This window comes from Grampus griseus (assembly GCF_964374135.1).
Source record: "Grampus griseus genome assembly, chromosome: 6".
In the NCBI taxonomy this organism is placed as follows: domain Eukaryota; kingdom Metazoa; phylum Chordata; class Mammalia; order Artiodactyla; family Delphinidae; genus Grampus; species Grampus griseus.
In genome coordinates this window covers 91,912,860-91,933,736 of record NC_139000.1, presented here as the reverse complement: position 1 = coordinate 91,933,736, position 20,877 = coordinate 91,912,860, and the positions used below count along the sequence as shown (strand labels likewise).

The following is a 20,877-nucleotide window of genomic DNA, read 5'->3' as shown; positions in this document are numbered from 1 at the left end:
GGAGGGAGAAGCAAGAGGGAAGAGATATGGGAACATATGTATAACTGATTCACTGTTATAAAGCAGAAACTAACGCACCATTGTAAAGCAATTATACTCTAATAAAGATGTTAAAAAATAAAATAAAATAATAAAAAAATTAAAACTATCCCCTTTGAAAAACTGAACAAAGCGTTTGAGAATGGTATTTCTCGAGTGCTTCACTTTCCTCCTAAGGGCACTTGGTTTGCCAGGAAAAGAAGGAAATTAGAGGGCTCCAGGTGGAGATAGGTTTGTTTATTAAAGCAAATAGATTCTGCAAACTGTAGTAATAAATATACTTGTGAAAGCATATCATTAAAATAAAGGCATCTCCAGAAAATGTATCAATAAATATGCTATTTCACCTGAAGAGCCTGTATAAATACATGTTTTGCATAGATTTCCAATAGCTCAATGTGAACACACTTAAGCTCATGTGAAGAAAGCTATGATAAGAATAATAAAAATAACTACAAACAAGCCTACAGGGAGAGCATTCCCTGAGCAATATTTTCTTTCCATCACAGCTGAGTACTTCTGCCTGAAAGAAACCACCAGCGTCGAGAAAGGAAACAGGATGCTCCTCTTCTCTGTCATGTTCACGCTGCAGCACCAGGAGTGACACACACCTGCCCAGGTCCCCGGAGATCCCCCCAGCTCAACCGGAGAAATTCTGGAAGATGTCAGCTGCCTCCACCCAGTTCTGGAAGCAGGCCAGCCCCCGCTCCCGGATCTGCTTCCGCCCTTTGTCAGTGATGACGTCCCCGCGGTTTCACGATCACAAGCCTGGGGATGGCCATGATGTGGTACCTGGTCCTCAGCTCACTGTGGGAGAGAAGAGGGCGACCGAGGGTCAGCGTGGGACAGGACAGGCCGCTGCACGTCTGCAGGGACCAGCGCCTCCCCAGTGCCAGCTGAGCCTGCAAAGCCTTAGAATCCAGCCTGCCCGGTGAGCCCTCCCACTGGGCTGAGGATTCCTTTGGGCTCTTTTCTTCTTGCTGCTAGCTGGGTCCAAGACAGTGCTGTTGCAGAAGAATGTCAGCAGTGATGGGACTGTTCTGCATCTGTGCTGCCCAATGTCACAGCCACAGCCACATGTGACTACGGAGCACTTGGAATCTGGTTGGTGAGCCTGAGGAACTGAATTTTGGGTTTTAGTTAATTTTATTTATTTATTTATTTATTGGCTGCCCTAAGCAGCTTGTGGGATCTTAGTTTCCTGACCAGGGATTGAACCCCGGGCCACGGAAGTGAAAGCACTGAGTCATAACCACTGGACTTCCAGGGAATTCCGTTTTAGTCAGTTTTAAATTTAAGTAGCCACATGTGGCTAGTGGCTGCCAAATTGCACAGTGCAATTTTAAACCCACAAATAACCCAATAAATTTGTATCCCTCCTACATCTCAGGAGGTTTAAATACATCAGGTACGTATAATAGCAAAAGTTAAAATTCCATGAGTTCTACAAAGGCTTACTAGACTTTTTGCCTTACAGATTCAAGGACACACTGATTAACATTATGGGTGAAACATTTTACTGTCGCATGTAACCCCTTGAGTGACCATTTCACAAAATTATTTGTATTCATTTAAAGAAAGGAGCTTCTGCCTTCTTAGTTTTGCAAGTCTCCCCATAACCTTCACAGGGATTAGTACCCTCAAGACAGGACAGCTTGGTGAAAATCCCTGTCCTGTTACCACAGCCAGCTTGCCAGGGCCTCACATTAACTGTAGTCTGATTTCCCTCATCTGTCGCCCTCAGGGCTGTAAAACTGAGTGGAAGGAAAAATGCACTTGAGACCCTCCTGTTACTAAATCTCCCCTGTGACGCCTCCATCAGGCCCTTCCTGCTGCTTTCCAGTATCCAAGGCCAAGACAAATCTTAATTCAAGCAGGAAAAAAAACACAGTACCTACACCCGATGGAGAGAAAATATGCCTTGTTTTCAAACATCTATGAAATGGTGACAAAACCAGTCCTGTTCTCGGTCATAAAGGGATCTTAATATATTTCAAATAATCGGTGATACACAGACCACTTAATGACATAATGGAATTGGAAACCAATAAGCAATAATTTTTGGAATCAGTAAAAAACTAAATAACCATATATTATATGGTTATTTATATATATAGTTATTTATCATATCATATATATCATATATTATATATGAAATCATAATACCCATATACTATGGGTCCCAAGCTATAGATACAATTAGACACAGAGAGTTATGTCTTACACACTCTTATCCAAAACTAAATGGCCTCTATATAGATGAGTTCTGCATTTCATTCAAGAAGCTAGAAAAACAATGATGAAGCAATTACAAGGAAAGTAGAAAGAAGGCAAAAGAAGATTGAGGACAGAAATCACTGGACAAGGAAATGAATCAACATGGGGTGAGCAACAAACCAAACCTGATTCTTAGACTAAAAAACAGAGCAAAGCTCTACCAAGATTGGAAGGAAAAAGGGACGACACGGGGATATCAGGAACCAGGTGGGGCTTTGAGAAGCGAGAAGGAGGTTTGAAGACAGTTCATTGCTCCAGCTTCTTTTCAAAGAGTCACCCAGTGTGGGTCCTCAAATCCCCACCCTGGCAGCCTCTGCTTGGGGAGAGCTGTAACCTTGGAACCATGTGGGAAAGACACATAACAACCCTCCGCCCCCGAAGTCATCTCCATCTCCTCTGGGCACTGTGTCCAGAGAGAATAGACCAAGCCTCAGAAAGGAAAGAGCCTTGTTGCTGGGCAGAATGAAGTGATAACTCTGAGAATTTTAACCATTTCGGGGAAATCTGAGAGCTCATTTCCTCCTCGCTCTGTGTGCAGTTGCAGCATTGGCTCCCTCCCTCCACCTAAAGCAGAACATCCTTATCCCTGGCACAACTGCTTCTGGGTTGCCATGGCAACTTCTGTCTCCAGTCTCTTTCCATCTCAGCCACCGGCAGACCATTACAGAACATATCTCTCTACTTGCTCCGAGCATCCATCAAACAAGTGCCCTGCAGGCGCCAAGCACTGAACAATGTCTGGTCTAACATTAGAGACTACAGAGACACGCCCCCACCCCCACCCCCCCGGACACATACCCTTAGCACAGGGGTGGCACTGGCTCGAGCTATGGAGGGCATAGGACTCTGGGGCCAGACATGTTCCCCGTGTCCCCAGGGGCACAAAGGAGGAGCTACTAGGCAGAGAAGCAGAGGCTCCAGGGTTGGAGGATACAGCATGTGTGTGACCTGTGGAGGTGGAAAAGTGTGTGGAGTGCTCTGGAACATCAGTTTTCCAGTCTGGCAGAACACAGGTGGAAAGGTGATCGTGGGTCAAATGCTGGAGGGGAATGTGCGAGACACGGACTGAGTGGGTCTCACATGCCAGGCTGCAAGTGATAGAAATTCCTGCTGGCAAAGTCAGAAGCTGTTACTTGGCTCTTGGGCCCATAACAAAGGGAAGGAAGGCAGGACAGAACCTGGTCTTCGATGCTGTCTCCCCTCTCAGGCCTCTTGCCTACCTGCACACAGGCATCTGGGCGGGCCCTGAGAGCCCGCCCTTGGCCCGCGCTGCCCCTAGCTGTAGGGACGTCAGTAAACATCTGCCTCTCTAGGCCGGGTCTTGTATGCCGGCTGCACTGGACAGCCAAGATCCACGCGACCTTGAGGACAGGTGAGTGGCTCTAGGCATTCTCTTCCTGCAGGTGCATCTGCAGCGGCACCTCCAGCCACGCCTGGGGTAACCCAGGCAGGAGGGGGTGTGTGTGGGTTCTGTGGTGATCTATCTCCTCCTGAGCCTCAGGCTGGTCAGCAGAAATCCAGTGGACAGCAGATGACGTGCTTTGGCCTCTGAGGGAAGACAGCCTGGGGTCCCTCACCATGACTGGTTGGTGATGACGGTTCTGGACCCATCTTCTCACAGTACCAAGCAGATGCCGTGCTCTGCACAAATTAAGAACTTCCGAAAAGGCCTCCTGGAGGCTTCCTGCATTCTTTAGTTCTCCTTGGTGGCAGTTATTTCCATTTTTGCTCATGATCTGATTCCAAAATGCAGGCTAGGATGAACAGAATTTAGGGCCTAGCTCCAAGAATTTCCCACAGAATACCGCATTTCCTAACTTATAAATTGCAATGACAGGATTAACAAAGTTCAGTCTGGAAAGGGGGAGGCAAAGGAGCTAACTTCCCCCCAAAGAACCCCCCCGCTCCAGATTCCTCCAAGTTCAGGCTGGCCAGCCTGAGCTGGCGGAGTGCAGCTGCCTGTGCCCTGAACAGCTCAGCACCTGTAGTGGACTGAATGGGCCTTGACCAGATAAGGCTTCCCTCTGGGAAGCGGAGGGAGCACGGCAACCCCCCGCACCCCACTCCTAGCAAGGTTGTGCTGAGGCTCAGTGTCCCCTGGGAGAGGAAGCCGTAGCCAAAAGGACAGGTTCCAGAGCCAGGAGTACCAGTCCCTGTTCCTCAAAACTGTGAAATGGGCAACAGACACAAAGTCCTGGTACACAACCAGCTGACAACGCTCTGAATTCATGCATCAGCACAGTCCTCATCCGTCCTGTGAGGTATCATTATACTCAGAGATTGAATACCTTACCTACTGTCACCCCACGAATAGGTCCCACAGCTGGGCTCTGCCCAGGGCCTGAGCTTATTACTAACACTGTCACTCTGTCAGCTTCAAAACTAAGTATGTTCTTTCAAAAGCTGTTTATAACTTGAACGCTAAGCAAATCAAAAACTTAGCACCACTAGATGTGAAGGTATATGAATCCTTCCGCCAGTAAATCACGGGCATTTGGATTTATCATCGAAGACTTTCCTAATCCTGCTGTGAGTGAGGCCTCAGGAAGCAGGCACCCCCGCCCCCACCGTCGAGGGCCTGGGCCTCACTTCTTCCTCGGCATCACCAAAAGCATGTGCTGGGGGGAAATGACTCCTCCAGGGAACTTTCCAAAGTTAGCTTCCATTTTTAATTGTCCAGAAGGAAAACCATCTCAGAATAATTAATTTGGTGGGGGGGGGGGAGGAAATGCCACAACTGAATATTAATCCCCAGAGAAATGCAACACATGCTGCTATGAAACAAAACCCAGAAATTCACCTCCATATTTGTTAAGGGACGGTGGTGTAATGTACTTTGTGAAGAGCAATAAACCTACATGTGGACTCTTACACCAGAGGAGACCCCCAACATGCCAGACAATTGGTGCCTGTGCTCCATTCCTCTCTGCAAATCCTCCACAAAGTCCTCCCCCTCCCCTCCCCTCCCCCCTCCCCCTCCCCTCCCCCTCCCCCTCTCCCCTCCCCCTTTCCCCCTCTCCCCCTCCCCCCTCCCCTCCCCTCCCCTCTCCCCCTCCTCCCCCTCCCCCTCCCTCCGTCCCTCCCTCATCCTTCCTTTTTTTTTTTTTTTTTGTGGTATGCAGGCCGCTCACTGTTGTGGCCTCTCCTGCTGCAGAGCACAGGCTCCAGACGCGCAGGCTCAGCGGCCATGGCTCACGGGCCCAGCCGCTCTGCGGCATGTGGGATCTTCCCGGACCGGGGCACGAACCCGTGTCCCCTGCATCGGCAGGCAGACTGTCACCCACTGCGCCACCAGGGAAGCCCCTCTTTTTTTTTTTTAAATTTAATTTATTTATTTTTGGCTGCTGGGTCTTCATTGCTGCATGTGGGCTTTCTCTAGTTGTGGCGAGTGGAAACTACTCTTTGTTGTGTTGCAGGCTTCTCATTGTGGTGGCTTGTCCTGTTGCAGAGCACGGGCTCTAGGCGTGTGGGCTTCAGTAGTTGTGGTACATGGGCTCAGTAGTTGTGGCACACGGGCTTAGATACTCCGTGGCATGTGGGATCTTCCCGGACCAGGACTCGAACCCATGTCCCCTGCATTGGCAGGTGGATTCTTAACCACTGCGCCACCAGGGAAGCCCCCACATCCTTCCTTTTCCTCCTCCCCCTCCCAGGTCCTACCACCTCCCCCGCTTCTCCCTCCTCCTCTCCATGGAGCTCATTGACCACACCCAATAGAGCACTAGGGTCAATTTCCAGTTTGCTCACAAACTCTGAAATCCAGCGGAGCTGAGGTTTCCTGCCATGTTACATCTTGTCTAAAGCAAGGGTGGGGCAAGATCCCTTCAGAGAGCAAGGATTTTTGTCACCTCTGACACGTCTCCTCAAGAGTCCAGGAACCTGCTTCTTTCTACAGTTATAGGAGCAGGAGACGTCTTAATGAAATTTCAGTCACTGCCAGTAAAAATGAAACTGCAACGTGGCCTGGCACTAAGTTCCTCCAGCCCTTGAGTCCTCAGCCTCAAGTAGTACGGCCTCCAGTCCCGTACTACTGGCCCACAGCAGTCAACCCATGGTCTCCAGTTCTGACCTGAGTGGCCTTTCTGGGTCTCCCTCTTCCGCTCTCCAGATAAGGGGCGGTATCTTCCTGTGCTGTAGGATGGGGCACCCCCGGGCTGTGATTTACCAGAGCAGGCTTCCTGGACAGCAGCATCAGCATCACCAGAACTCCTTATAAATTCAGATTCCCGGAGCCTCAGACCCACTGAGTCAGAGGCTAGAGGCCACTGCCCAGGCTCACCAAGCGCCCATGGTGATGCAGATGCTACCTGTCAGCCAACCGCTAGAGCCTCCCTGGGAAGCCGAAGCAGAGACTACGATGTAGCTGAGAGAGGCTCGAACGGGTTGGCGTGGGGATGGGGTTATCAAAGAGCTCCCGGTAGCTGGGAGAAGCACAGGGATGAGGGATTGGGATGGGGGTTGGGGGGTGCGCCTAACAGCTCCCAGAACCCCCAATCCGTCCCCACTCACTGCCGGTAGGGGTCGTGGAAGGGCAGCGCCAGCCAGGCGCCGTGCAGCTCCCGCATGAAGTCCAGCATCTCCTGAGCGCTGCCGTCGGCGGACACGAAGACCACCTCGAAGGGCCCGGAGGGCCGCGCCTGGTCCACTAGCTCCGCGTAGAAGTCGCAGATCAGCGGCGTGAAATCGCGGCTGGGCGCGCACCGGCCCGTGGAGAAGTACAGAGCCACCACCTTGTTCTGCAGCGCCGCCTCGGCCTCCACCCACGTGCCGTCTTAGGTCACCAGGCTCCGCCCGCCTAGCACGTTCACCATGGCCGGGAGCCTGGACAGCTGCGGCGGGAGGACACCAGCCGGGAGACGCGGGGAGGTGAGTCGGAGCGCACGGACACCTGCGGGAAAACGAGGCGGAGGAGGGGCTGCAGTGAGCGCAGGTGGCTGATCACCTGCAGGCGGACGGTCACCTGCGGTCACCGTCCACCTGCAGCCAGCCGAAGGGACCGGCTAGGTCCCTTCGCACAGCCGGGCACCCGGACCTCGGCACGGGCCTGAGCCTCGGCCTCCGGCAGGAGTAACAGCGTCCGTACTGGGGAGAGGGGTGTACACTCACAGACAGCCGCGACCCCAGACGCAGCGGCTGCAGCAGCGGCACACACAGCACCCGCCTCCAGGGAGCCGAGGGGCCCCGCCCCCGACCCTCCTGCCCCCGCGTCCCGCCCCAAAGCCCTCCTCTGCAGCCCCCTTCACCTCCCACCCACCTGCGCAGCTCTCGGTCGTGCGCGGCAAGCCTTCTCCGCGCTCCCGGCGACGCACTCTTCTCCCCCCTCTCCCATGCCCTCCCCCTCTGCTCCTCCCCTGAGCCCCGCCTGTCGCACCCTCGCCCCAGGTCCCGCTGGCGCTCGCCCCACCCCGCGATCGGTCGCTCCTCGCCTGCCCCAGGGGTCCCGGCGACCCGCGCGGGAGGGTAAGAGCGGTTCCACATTTAGTGGGTAGGGACCCGGCGTTGGGGACACCCTGTTCTTTCCTGGGGTTTGCTCCGAAGTACTGCGCTCGGACCGCGAGGGTCCCTGCAAGAAACCGGAGGCGGTTCTTAAAGAATGTTTTATTCCGAGAACCAGAGTATTACTGTGCCCGGCACTGGGATTCAACAGCGAGCAAAAAAGTTTCAACTCCCTGCGCGGAATGGGTGAGGCACTCGCGCGGGGCGAGTGAATTCAAGGGAGAATTCAAGGGAGTTAGCGCCAAAAAACTCAGTGACCAAGATAAATAGTATTCTGATGCAATATTTTAAGTTTTCAAAATTAATGCAAAAAAAAAAAAGTTAGTGGTGAACAAAACATCAGATATGCGAGTAAGGACAGGATCCCACCCTGCCCTTGGACGCCGACCGCGCTCCTCTCGCCCTGAGTCCCGGCCCGCACCCTGCCTCGCGGAGTTTATATTCCCGTGGGGACAAGAGAAAAGCAAAGGTGAATGAGGAAAATAGAGTGCGTGCGATGGAGAGAGAAGGGAAGGGAAGCGGCGCGAAATGAATGAGCGACGGTGAAGGAGGGGTCGCGGGCAGAAGAGACGCGAGCTCCCTCCCAGCCGCTCGCTGTTCCCGGTTCTCTGCGCCACCCTCCCCCAACCCCGCTTCCCAGTGAAATGGGACGAAAATGCGCAGACACTGTTCGCTACTAGCCAGAGTTAAGGGAAATTCTGTCGGAGGACTGATGCTGTTCCATGAAGCGCGCTGCCAAAGCCTTGATTCACTGTCCTCTTGGAAGACTCAGGGGAATTTACAGGCGCATCGGAGGAAAAACAAATTTTTTTTTGAGAGGAACTAGGAGAACTATAAATCTTGCATATAGAGGTGCCTGACTTTTCTTAAAACTCAGAACTAAGATGAATGTAGCTAAACTCTAAATATCATGAAAACTATTTTGTGATGTTTGGCGTTTCTTCTTTTATCACCACAGTGAGGTAAGTAGAGAACATTCATTTTAGTAACGGTGCCACCGCCCACCAAGAAATTCCCAATTATTCGTATAAATACTGTGTGCCCTCAGAGTGCTGGGGGAGGGGTGGATGTCCCTGTCTGAGAGAACAGCCCACTCAGGTACCATGGTGAAGTGGGGACAGCGCTCCAGGAAAGAGGATCCTGGGGAGAACAGTGCACCAGCACCCCTCCTCACCTAGGGACCCTCCTCCTGTGGCTGCTCTGAGTGTGTGTGTGTGTGTGTGTGTGTGTGTGTGTGTGCGCGCGCGCGCGTGTGTAAGCAGGGGACCCTGCTCTCAAGAGCCTTCCTCATGAGGGACACAGGCACAGCTCAGCTCATCCTCCAGTTCTGCGTCTAATGGGTGTTCTCAACCAGTCTAGGAAGGGACTTCCCAGGACCCTTCCTGAAGCACGATCTTGTGTCATTCGCTACTGACCCCATCCCACTGGCTGGTCTTTAAGGTGGAAGGGGGCTGCAGGTGCCATGAAAGGAAGCCCAGGACCCTCTCCTTGCCTCTTCTGGAACCAAGTCTCCTACACATGTTCCTCCACTGAGCACAGGAGCAACCACAAATGGAGTCCTGGAAACTAGATTAGGTGACTCCTAACCCCAGCTGGGCTGTGCCACATCAGTTCATAGCCAACTTCCTTCCAGGGCATCAAAGAGTGCCTGGATTGCTAGCATCTGCTAATCAGTCTTATGTGTCCTGGATAGTCTCCACGGAGCCAGGCAGCATTCTTACTGCTGATGCTTGAGAGCAGCCCCATGAGGGCTTCCTCACACCTGCCCTCCCTCCCCAGCCCCATCTCCCTGACCCCTGCCACTATAAAAATAGTTTGCTACTTACATACTCTACCCTATCATCCATTTCCCACCTGAATTTAAGGGCAATCTTTTCTGCATTTTCTCCTGTCTGATAGCTTCGGTTCTGTTAAAGACACTCCTTGACCGATCTTTAGACAGGCTCCTCTGAACGCTCTTCTCTACCAGGCCTCATCCTTCTGATAGGGATAGAGTAGGATAATCAAATAGCTAGTTTAAAAATCCCACTGAGGGATTATAGATAGAGAGGGAAATTTAGGGGGCTTTGGGAGAACATTGTAAATTAATGATCACTCAAGAAAGCAATCAGAAAATCGTGAAACAAAGCAGGCTTGCTTAATAATGAAACTAACAACAAAACTATACATCAAGTCAATGAGGCCTGCATCCTGCTGGTTGAGGTTAGTAAATTAAGACCCCTAGGACATGCTCCTCTGTGTGCACTAAAATGTAGGGGAAAGGTGACATACCAAAGTAGAAGACCCTCATTATACTGAAACCTGAGATGATTTACCATATTTTAGCATATGTTACCACCCTTCTGCTGATTCGAATAGCACCGTGACAGTCCTGGTTTGACTATGTAGAGACCAAAAAACTACCCCGCCCAATGTAGAGGAGGAGCTGATTATGGAAGTTTGAGGTATACTCAAGAAAGAGGAATAACGTGGTCTTCTCCCCCTCCCTACTTTTCCTTTGATTATAAAAATATAGCCCGCTAAGTTCTCCAGGCAGAGCCCTCTTGCCTGCCCGCTTGTATCCTTCACAAGCGTCCTATACAAATAAATCACTTATCTATCACTTTGCCTCTCACTGAATTCTTTCCATGCTAACACATAAACTGAGCTCCACCAAGCCCTGAGACGTGTTCTGTGGTTTCATTTGGGGCCCATCCTCAGCCTGCCTCAGCAGTCTTAGCAAAGAATCCTGCTAAGTCATCCCTCACCCGTGAACTGACCACTCTAGCCTGCCTTCAGCAAGACTCCTAAGTAGGTTTAGCAAGAATACCTCACCCTTGATGTCTCCTCTCAGTAATTTTCCATTCGATGATGCCTCAACCCCCCTTTCTTGGCCATAAATCCCCACTTGTCCTTGCCTTTGGAATTGAGTTTAACTCTTTCCCCTATTGCAGTAGTATTGAATAAAATCTTAGTTGCCTTTAACTAGTGTCTGGCTCTATTTCTTTTGGAACAGTTATCAACGGCTGTGACATCTCGGTTTGCTTATAACCATGATATCGACTGAAAGGCAGAACGTTTCCAGAGCTAACTACTGGTTGGCTGGGTACATGGGGTCTTCAAATTCTCTCTGGGGAGAAACTCTACAGTAAAATCATGACTCTACATTTCTGTGTTCAGCATGCATGCTCCCCCCACTTCTGAATGAGACTATTTCTCATTACGGAAATTCCTTTTCTAAGCAGGAATATTTGAGAAGTTCCCATCAGTGCACCTCTGCTCAGTCCTGCCTTTTGTTGACACACTGGATTGCTTCTCCACGCCAAAAGAGGAGCATGTGCAAAACATGGGACCTTAGGCTACTTGACATAAAGTTGACTTTTTCTTTTCACTGACAAAATGTATAAACAATGATTCATTTCTGTCTACTAACAGTTATGAATATACAAATAGAACTATGGAAATAGTTTCTGCTCTGATCAGCATAGCAAACAAATTAGATATCTCAGTGTGCAAATATTACATTTTAAATTCCCTGGCTTTAAATATTCATGCTTATGTTATTTATTTCCTGTATTTAAATATGTGTTATTAGGGATTGGTATCATGAGGTTTTCATGACTCGTTTTCAAAAGAGAGTTTGGCCCATTGCAGGGAAGGGACATTGAAGTGACAAACAGAAGCCTGGGTTTGTCAGTGATGAGCCGTGGGGCCATGGGCAAGTCATCCTCAGTGGGCGCTGGCTTCTCAGAGAGGACTTAACATTTAGCAGTCAAAACAGGCCTAGTGTTGGACTGAGGAAGTGCTCCTTGGTCCCACCAGCTTCTTACCAGTGATGCTTTTAGATAATTCTAGAAGCAGTTGGATTGCTCCACCAGATGGCTTGGAACAGAAAAGTGCAGGCGTGAGAGAAGATGGCAGCATGTCTCACTCAGCTTGGGCTGCCGTAACAAAGAATCACAAGCTGGGTGGCTCAAGCAACAGAAAGTTACTTTCCTACAGTTCTGGAGGCTGGAAGTCCAAGTTCAAGGTTCTGGTGCTAGCTCCCTTCCTGGCTTTTAGACCACCTTTTCACTGTGTCCACCATGGCAGAGAGACAGAGAGAGAGATCTTCCTTGTCTTATAAGGCCATGGTCCTATTGGCTTAAGGCCCCACCCTTATGACCTTGTGTGGTGTTGTGATTTATAATAAAAAATATTTATTTGGTGTTTGTCTGCCATTCCTGGCACAGAGATCCTAAAACTCTTGGGATTTCCTAAGTGATGAGAGCAATAAAGGTATCTTTTTTATGTTAATGAGGTGACCTTTGGAATACACCTAACGGTGGGGGCTGGTTACCAGAGGAACTAACCAGGTGCTTAGAGGGTTAGAACTTTCAATCCCACCCCCTGATCTCCAGGGAAGAGAGAAGGACTGGAAGTTGGATCAATCACCAACCAACTGCCAAAGGTTTAATCATTCTCTCAGCAGACTGAGAGTGTGACCAACTAGTATAGTATTACTCTGGGTTCCCACTGTTGATGTAGCCAGGCTGAAGAATCACATATTCAATGTTTCTGCTAGTTGAGTTGTCAGGACAGAGTGTCATGTAGTCACTGTTACCAGCAGTTGCACTGTCATCATAGACATGGGATGCCAGATCATTGAGTTCTTCAAGTTGTCTAATCCTGACAGATATCATTCGATGTGTGAGCGGCTGCCGAAAGGTATTTAAAACGCTTAAGGGAATACAACACACTAGAGAGGTTAATATGATGCCTATAAGGAGAATGATAACCAAGGATTGAAAAATTCCCCTGAGCAGAGATTCCCGGAAGCCAAGACTTAACCAACTGAATAACTTAGATAGGTTATAATCAAATTCAGGTTTTACTATTCTAAGTCAATCTACATTATTTTTTTTAGTAACTTACATAGACACAACATGATGTATTAGCAAACACATATCCTCATGATTACTTAGGACAGGATGAACATGAGGATGTGTTATTTCAGGAGGCAGAGTTAGGTGAGCTTCCATCTAAATTAGGCCTCTATATGATGTGGGCAAACAGGTAATTTAATGAGGCATTTCTATGGAAACAAAGGAAAAATAAAAGTTAATAGTTCAAGCAAATTATAATTTGTTTCCAATTTTGGAGAGAAGCCAGCTGAGAAATTTTCTAGATTTGAGTCTGAAGCATCTTTAGATGATGGAATGAGGCTGGCAGTTTCAATCTGATGGATTTTCCTGGTTTGTAGTTTGACAATCTTTCTTTGATCATGTCCTCAGAGGTTCTATACAGCAACAGGCATGAACGTTGTCCACATATAATCTGTTGTGGTGAGTTCTCTGAGTTCTATAAGTAGTGATGAAATAAAATTCATATTCTATAGCAAGATGAGCAAAAATTTAAACATAAAATTTTTCTTTGCCCATTTGGGCTCCTCCCTCCCGTTTATTGTGTACTGTGTGTCTGCATTAATGAGAACTCCTTAGGAAATAATCTTCCTTCTTAATCCTGTAAGGGGCCCTGATGACCCATTACACATAGATCTGGATTGCATAAACTGTCAATAATATGTCATTTAACATACAGCCCTCTGTCTCAAAAACTTAAATAACTATGCTTTGACCTCTAACAGGTAGGTCGAACAGTTCTCAAAGCTTTCTGGGAGGTTGTTCCCAGGTTATAATGCTCAATTTGGCTCAAATAAAATTTTGTGGTAGGACATGTGGACTGGCGTCTCCTCTCTGCTTTTGACCTTTCCCTTCTTCTGGTTGGTGGTAGCTTGTTAGTTCCGAGTTCCTTACCAGGACCTCCTGTTGTAAGGTAACTCATGTTGGTGGTTACTAGCTTGCCTAGCCAGAGTGGGCAGTTTCAGTCAGTGTTTCCCCTAACAGCACTGGCTTCTCAGTACTTCTCAGGTGTTCTGATGAGTTCTCCTGTTATTGGATCTCATTGTTTGATTGACGGTCCTGGAAATTTTATTCCAGCTGTTTTACTTAAGACCTGAAGTCATAATGGGCACCAGTGCATTTCCTAGGCAGGGATCTAAAGGCATCTGAGCAGGACATCCAGGGAAACATAAATGGCTGGGGTTCTGTTAAATTTGTTTTAAACAAGTTGATATATGGTCTGAATAAAACTTTTGCTAGTTAAATGAGAGACTGAATTATTCAACTCCAAAGAACAAGGAGACTGACTACTACAACCATTGTGGGGGGCTGGGGGGAGCAGAAGGAGGGCATGAGGGCTGAGACAGAGGCCGATAACTTAGTGTTGCAGGAAGGGGGAAACTTTCCAGGGCCCGAGACTGGGCTCTTGTCTGACACTTGGAAATGAATTGTCCAAGGAGACACACATGCTGACAAAGCAAGAGACTTCATTGGGAAGAGGCACTTGGGTGGAGAGCATAAGCGTAAGGGAACCCAGGAGGACTGCTCTGCCACGTGGCTCGCAGTCTCAGGGTTTATGGTAATTGGGTTAGTTTCCGGGTTGTCTCTGGCCAATCATTCTGACTCAGGGTCCTTTCTTGTGGCGCGTGCAACCGCTTAGCCGAGGTGGATTACAGCGAGGAGGATTCTGGGAGGTTGGTAGGACATGTGGACTGGTGTCTCCTCTCTCCTTTCGACCTTTCCCATATTCTTCCAGTTGGTGGTGGCTTGTTAGTTCTGTGTTCCTTACCAGGATCACCTGTCGTAAAATAACTCATGCAAATTGTTACTGTCTTTGCCTGGCCAGGATGGGCTGTTTCAGTCATTGTTTCCCCTAACATTAGCACTTCGGCAGTTTTAGACTGTCGCAGGGGGAAACCGAGACCTATAAGAGAGTTGAATTGACCCAAGGGGAGCTAGACTCAGAAGCAGCACACATTTGATTCACCACACTGTCCTCAGAAAGTTGTTCAGATCATATCTCATATCTGAATTAGCCTACCAAGTTAATAATGGGAAATTTTACCTCGAAGGCCAAACAGCTCCCAGGCAGACAGCCACCTATGGGAATACCAGCTGGGTTTATGTATGCTTGCAAGTACTTGATTAGGAATTAAAGGAAATCAGGCCCTGAAATGGCTAAAATTGGGTTCTTTTGGCACTCCAAAACATTTTTTGCACAGTTAAACCTGGCAGTCTTCTGGATCTCTGTCTGTAGGGTCTACTGGAAACAATAGTGGTAAGTTTTTCTCTTTTCTAAAATTAGGTTAGCAGGGAAAAATAGTTGTAGAGCTAGTTCCTTGGATCCTTTGAATTGGAAAGTCTTATAAACTCTTAAAATTTTATAGAGATCTTATTTCAAACTATTGTACCTATTTTATTCAATAATTAGTATGCAGAAGTCCCAAAAGCCTTCAAAATTCCAAAATAGCCTCATTGAAAGATTTGTTGTAGGAGGCTAACTAAAGGTTAATGATTTAAAAGGTACCTAAAACTTCAACTACTGCTCCCCTTTACCCTCATTTATTTGAGTACTTATTCTAGTAATCCTGTTTGAATTGCCTTTCCACTCTAAAGACACTATTAAGTGGTTACCTTTAGAAATGGGACCACCTGAGGCTGTAGGCAAGCCTCTTCAGCTCAAAGGCCCAACTGAGGGCCATAGTTAAAAGAATCTCTTGAACCCAGGAAGGATCCTCAAAAGTGCTTCTAAATGGGTTACCAAGATGGGAGGAGGCCACCAGTCTGACTAAACCGACCAAAGCTGATATTCAGAGCGTTAATAGGAATTTTTTTCTTTTTCTTTGGGTGTGGGGGGGAGGCTGCTCCCCTAAGCTAAATGAAAGAAAGTAAAACATTCCAACATAGGTGAATGGGTGTGCCAGTCCTTTGATATCATTGACATGGCCACCCAATTCTTTGAGGAATTAAAAACAACCATCCTTGTTTTACAATTTAGTTTTTAAAGGACCAGCGATGTGACTCCAGAAACAATCCAAAGCCCACCAACCCTTTTGCCAATCTCCAAACCTCACCTATTTATCTTAAAAGGCTTGTAAGTCTTGAGAAAAATTTTGTGGCCTTAAGGGAACAAATTCCTCCTAGGAGGAACTTGCCTTTCTTCTCCTATGCCTTTGAGATGCAAATGTTGTACCTGGTCTTCTCCAGGTATTCTTATCTCTAACATCTTTTTATTTTATTTTATTATTTTTTAACATCTTTATTGGAGTATAATTGCTCTACAATGGTGTGTTAGTTTCTACTTTATAACAAAGTGAATCAGCTATACATGTACATATATCCCCATATCTCCTCCCTCTTGCATCTCCCTCCCACCCTCCCTATCCCACCCCTCTAGGTGGTCACAAAGCTGATCTCCCTGTGCTATGCAGCTGCTTCCCACTAGCTATCTATTTTACATTTGGTATTATATATAAGTCCATGCCACTCTCTCACTTCATCCCAGCTTACCCTTCCCCTTCTCTCTACCATCTTTTTAAAAGTGCAATTTCAAGAAGGTAAAAGCAAAGGGGGGGTAGGTAATTTACAACTTGACTTGTCAAGGACAAATAGAAATCTTAAGTGTCTTTATAAATATTAGTAAAAAGGGTGGACTTCCCTGGTCGTGCAGTGGTTAGGAGTCTGCCCGCCAATGCAGGGGACACGGATTCTAGCCTTGGTCCAGGAGGATCCCACATGCTGCAGAGCAACTAAGCCTGTGCGCCACAACTACTGAGCCTGCTCTCTAGAGCCCGCAACCCACAACTACTGAAGCCCACATGCCTAGAGCCAGTGCTCCGCAACGGGAGAGGCCACCACAATGAGAAGCCCGTGCACTGCAACGAGGTGTAAACCCCGCTCGCTGAAACTGGAGGGAGCCCGCATGCAGCAGCGGGGACCCAACACAGCCAAAAATAAATTTAAAAAAAAAGGATTTAGCCACCTAATCAGATAACCTTGATTTGTTCCATTTGCCAGAAACACAATTTGAATCCAACCTCTTTTGTAACTGATGGGTATTATGTTAAAATTATTTTAACTGATTCATAGCTGAAATTTTGGAATGGGAACTATGGGGTCTCTGCATTTGTGTGTTTGTATGTATCTATATATGTGTGTTGTAAATGTGTGGTATTGCCAAAATTAATTTGTAAAAGAGCTCTAGTTAATTGGCTTAAGGTGCACTTATGAAACCGTGCACCTCAGATTGGGACTTGAACCCACGTGCCAGGACTGGAACCGGCCAAAACCCAGTCTTCCAACTGAGTTCACACACCTGGTTTCAGGACTTAATGAAGCTCAGGTTCTTGATGTCTCATCACAGAAAGAATTCAGTGAGAGACAAAGTGATAGGTAAGAAGTGGATTTATCTAGAGAGAAACACACTCCACAGACAGAGTGTGGGTCATCTCAGAAGGTGAGAAAGGCACCAGGGTATGGGGTTGTCAGTTTTTATACGAGTGGGTAATTTCATAGGCTAATGAGTGGCAGGAGTATGCCAGCTACTTTAGGAAGGAGCAGGGATTTCCAGGAATTGGGTCACCGCCCACTTTTTGATCCTTATGGTAGGTCTTGGAAATGTCATGGTGCCTGTGGGTGTGTCATTTAGCTTGTGAGGGTATCCTGAGGCTCAAGGTCTAGTGGAAGTCAACTTGTCTGCCATCTTGGACCCATTTGGTTCTAATCAGTTTATGTCATATCCTCTGGCTATGTCATTCTTTCAAATGTTGTGCCCTGCCTCCTTCCCTCCTGTTTCATTTATATAAGTACTCAGAAATATAAAGGAAACTGTCCAGAATGAATTTCAGGTTCATATAATCTGGGAAATATTCAGCATTGAATTAATATCTGGTATTAAAGTTAGTTTAAGATTGTTGTTTTAATTAATGCAGACATGTCTTTAGAGCCATCAACATTAAGCATAACACTTTTATTATACTTAGGTTTATTAGAAATCAAATAAGATCTTATTATTCCTGTTATAAAGTTTGTCAGCAAGGAAAATAACTTGATATGATGAAACTTTTAAGTAAATAAAATAGAGGTAAATGAGAAGAGCTTTTTGGCAAACTCTTTAGGAATAATTATGTTTTGGGAATGTCCATCTAAAATAGTATCTGCAGATTTTTGTAACCTGAAACTTTGGAGTTGTGCTAAGTTAAGTTAAGCTTTCTGAGAGGCTGTTCCTGGGTTATAATCCTCAATTTGGCTCAAATAATATTTTCCATTTTTTTTCTTAGATTGACTAATTTTTTCATTGACAGTAGAAAACAAAACCTCAAAGACAATTAACTGGACTAGAATAATGGGTACACTATAGTTTTCTACTGAAAATTTTTTATAGGCATCCCATTTTAATCGAAGATAATTACAGTGAAACTAATTTATAAAATAAATAAGTCTAGTCTTATTAAAGTTGGATTATTAACATAAATGTAGTAAGAATAGTAATTATATGCATAGTTTTAAATATGACATTTCGGGGCTACAGCTTTCATAATATCCAAAGGGCTTTATTGGCTCCATAGAGTCAACCTTAAAAAGTTCTTTAAAACTGCCTGGTAATAAGGGAAGAAATGGAATATTTCCTGCCATATCAGTAAACAAAGGATGTCACGGTCATCAGCAATTGCAGCCCTCCAACGGGAACCCTGAGGAAACTCAGGATATGAAAACACAGGATACTGGCCCCAGATAGCTGAGGTGAATATCAAAGGAATGATTTCAGTGAGCCCAGATTCTTGCATCTTCCCATATATAGAAAAGCGCTAAATTCCTTAACTTAGGATATGTGGTTTTCTTTAATCTACAATAATCTTTTGATGTTCCCCACGACCTGCCCTTTGTTGCAAAACTTCTAAATAACCTGGCTCCCACCCTTACTCCTCGGAGCAGTGCTCTCAGGGTTACTTGAGAGACTGCCCCCTGGGCTTAAGTCCTAAACATTTCTGCCAAATAAAACATAACTCAACTTTTAGGTTGTGAATAATTTTTTGGTTGTGAATAATTTTTTAAGTCCACAAAGGAATCTCATATTAGACCTTTAAAGTCTCTTTAGGTTAAGAAGCTAAGTCAAGGACTTGTCTAATTGTGTCCTATTACAAGGAGAACAGATTTTTATTGTTTATATAAATACTTGTGTTGCCATGAAAAATGAGAATATTTAACAAGAGCTTCTGAATTCTGGAGGGATCAGATAGGGAGAAAAAGATAAATGTTTCAACTTTGTTTACAAAAGTATACTTTATTAAATCGCTGTAAGTTATAGGTAGCTTAAGAGACAGGAGAAGAGGTCCTTTAAATCTGGAAAAAAAAACATGAAAGAACCAGCAACGTTTAAATTAAATCATAAAAGTGATAATCATCTTCATGAGTTCATTCAGTCTCCTGTTAATTCTTGTTTTGCTTCATCTTGGGTTAGCAGCTTCATCAATCAACCAGTTTTCATTAGAGTTTTATAAAGTCTTACCCAGTTCAGTGTTACGATCTTAAAGTTATCAGAAACGTATACTTTAGAGTACTTGTTTAGGACTCGGCGCTTTCACTGCCTGGGCCCGGGGTTCAATCCCTGGTCGAGGAATTAAGATTCTGAAAGCCACCCAGCGTTGCCAAAAACAAGACGGGGGTGGATTCCCTGGTGGTCCAGTCGTTAGAGTACTTGTCAGGGTCCTTTCCATGAATCTCTTTGAAGATGAAGCATTTTTGCCTATAGTTGACTGTAAGTGCATTCAGAGAAGAATAGAGAATAAAAAACAACTGTGAGTGACGAAAGACTTAAAAACAGCCATGGTTAAAATTCACCAAAAAATTGATGCAATTGAGAGGCAAATTGTTTTTTGGTTTTTTTTTGCGGTACACGGGCCTCTCACTGCCGTGGCCTCTCCCGTCGTGGAGCACAGGCTCTGGACGCGCAGGGCCAGCGGCCATGGCTCACGGGCCCAGCCGCTCCGCGGCCTGTGGGATCCTCCCGGACCAGGGCACGAACCCGTGTCCCCTGCATCAGCAGGCGGACCCTCAACCACTGCGCCACCAGGGAAGCCCACAAATTGTTATTTTTGTGATGTATAATACTATAAAATAATAACGGAAATTATGACTGATAACATTACAGCAGGACATAGATTTTTAGGAATTTCATATAATTTCTGAATTACTTATATTAATAATATACAACCATGTAAATAAATATAAGAAAGTTAAACATTAGTTTTTATTTATGTTTCCCATGTAACTTAACATATCAAATAAGCCTAATAAATTAACATTTCTCTGTTATAAGGAGAGAGAGCAACTCTTTTGAAGTCTTCCAGGCACCCTCTGGAAAATTCCTAAGTTAGTTTGAGGTCAAAAAGACTTCAGTCAGAATTTGATTTTGGGAAGTGTGTCAAAAATGTCAAAATGGGACTTCCCTGGTGGCACAGTGGTTAAGAATCCACCTGCCAATGCAGGGGACACGGGTTCAAGCCCTGGTCTGCGAGGATCCCACATGCCGCGGAGCAACTAAGCCTGTGCGCCACAACTACTGAGCCTGCATTCTAGAGCCCGTGAGCCACAACTACTGAGCCTGCATGCCACAACTACTGAGCCCACGTGCCACAACTACTGAAGCCCGAGTGCCTAGAGCCTGTGCTCTGCAACAAGAGAAGCTGCCACAATGAGAAGCCCAAGCACCGCAACGAAGAGCAGCTCCCTCTCGCCACAACTAGAGAAAGCCTGTGCACAGCAACGAAAACCCAATGCAGCCAAAAATAAAAATAAATAAATAAGTAAATAAATTTTAAAAATAAAATAAAATAACTTTAAAAAAAAAGGTCAAAATGTTTAAGACACTTGATCAAATAGGATCACAGGTCACTGTGAAACAACACTTATTCATTCAACCAAGGTGACAAAAGATTTCAAAGGCAAATACAGAAAGTTATATACAACTGACCCTTGAACAACATAGAAACACAACCCTCCATGCAGTGAAAAATCCACATGTAACTTTACAGTTGGCCCTCCAAATCTGAGGTTCTGTATCCTTGGATCCAACCAACCTGGAATCGTGTAGTACCTATCTACTGAAAAAAATGTGAGTATAAGTGGACCCATGCAGTTCAAATCCATGTCGTTCAAAGGTCAACTGTAGTTGTAAAATACCCTAGCTTTTTTAACAGAGAAGACT

The 20,877-nt window shown here is 46.3% G+C and overlaps 1 protein-coding gene across 1 annotated transcript; it reads right to left on the bottom strand.

Moving 5' to 3' along the window:
- Positions 1–679: 679 nt before the first annotated feature.
- On the bottom strand, positions 680–7,127 carry NXNL2 (nucleoredoxin like 2; the record flags this gene model as incomplete). The annotated part of the gene is given in 4 exon segments (XM_082657518.1): positions 680–791; positions 793–846; positions 6,826–7,088; positions 7,092–7,127. Coding segments are annotated over 4 exon segments (465 nt in total).
- Between the last annotated feature and the right edge of the window lie 13,750 nt (positions 7,128–20,877).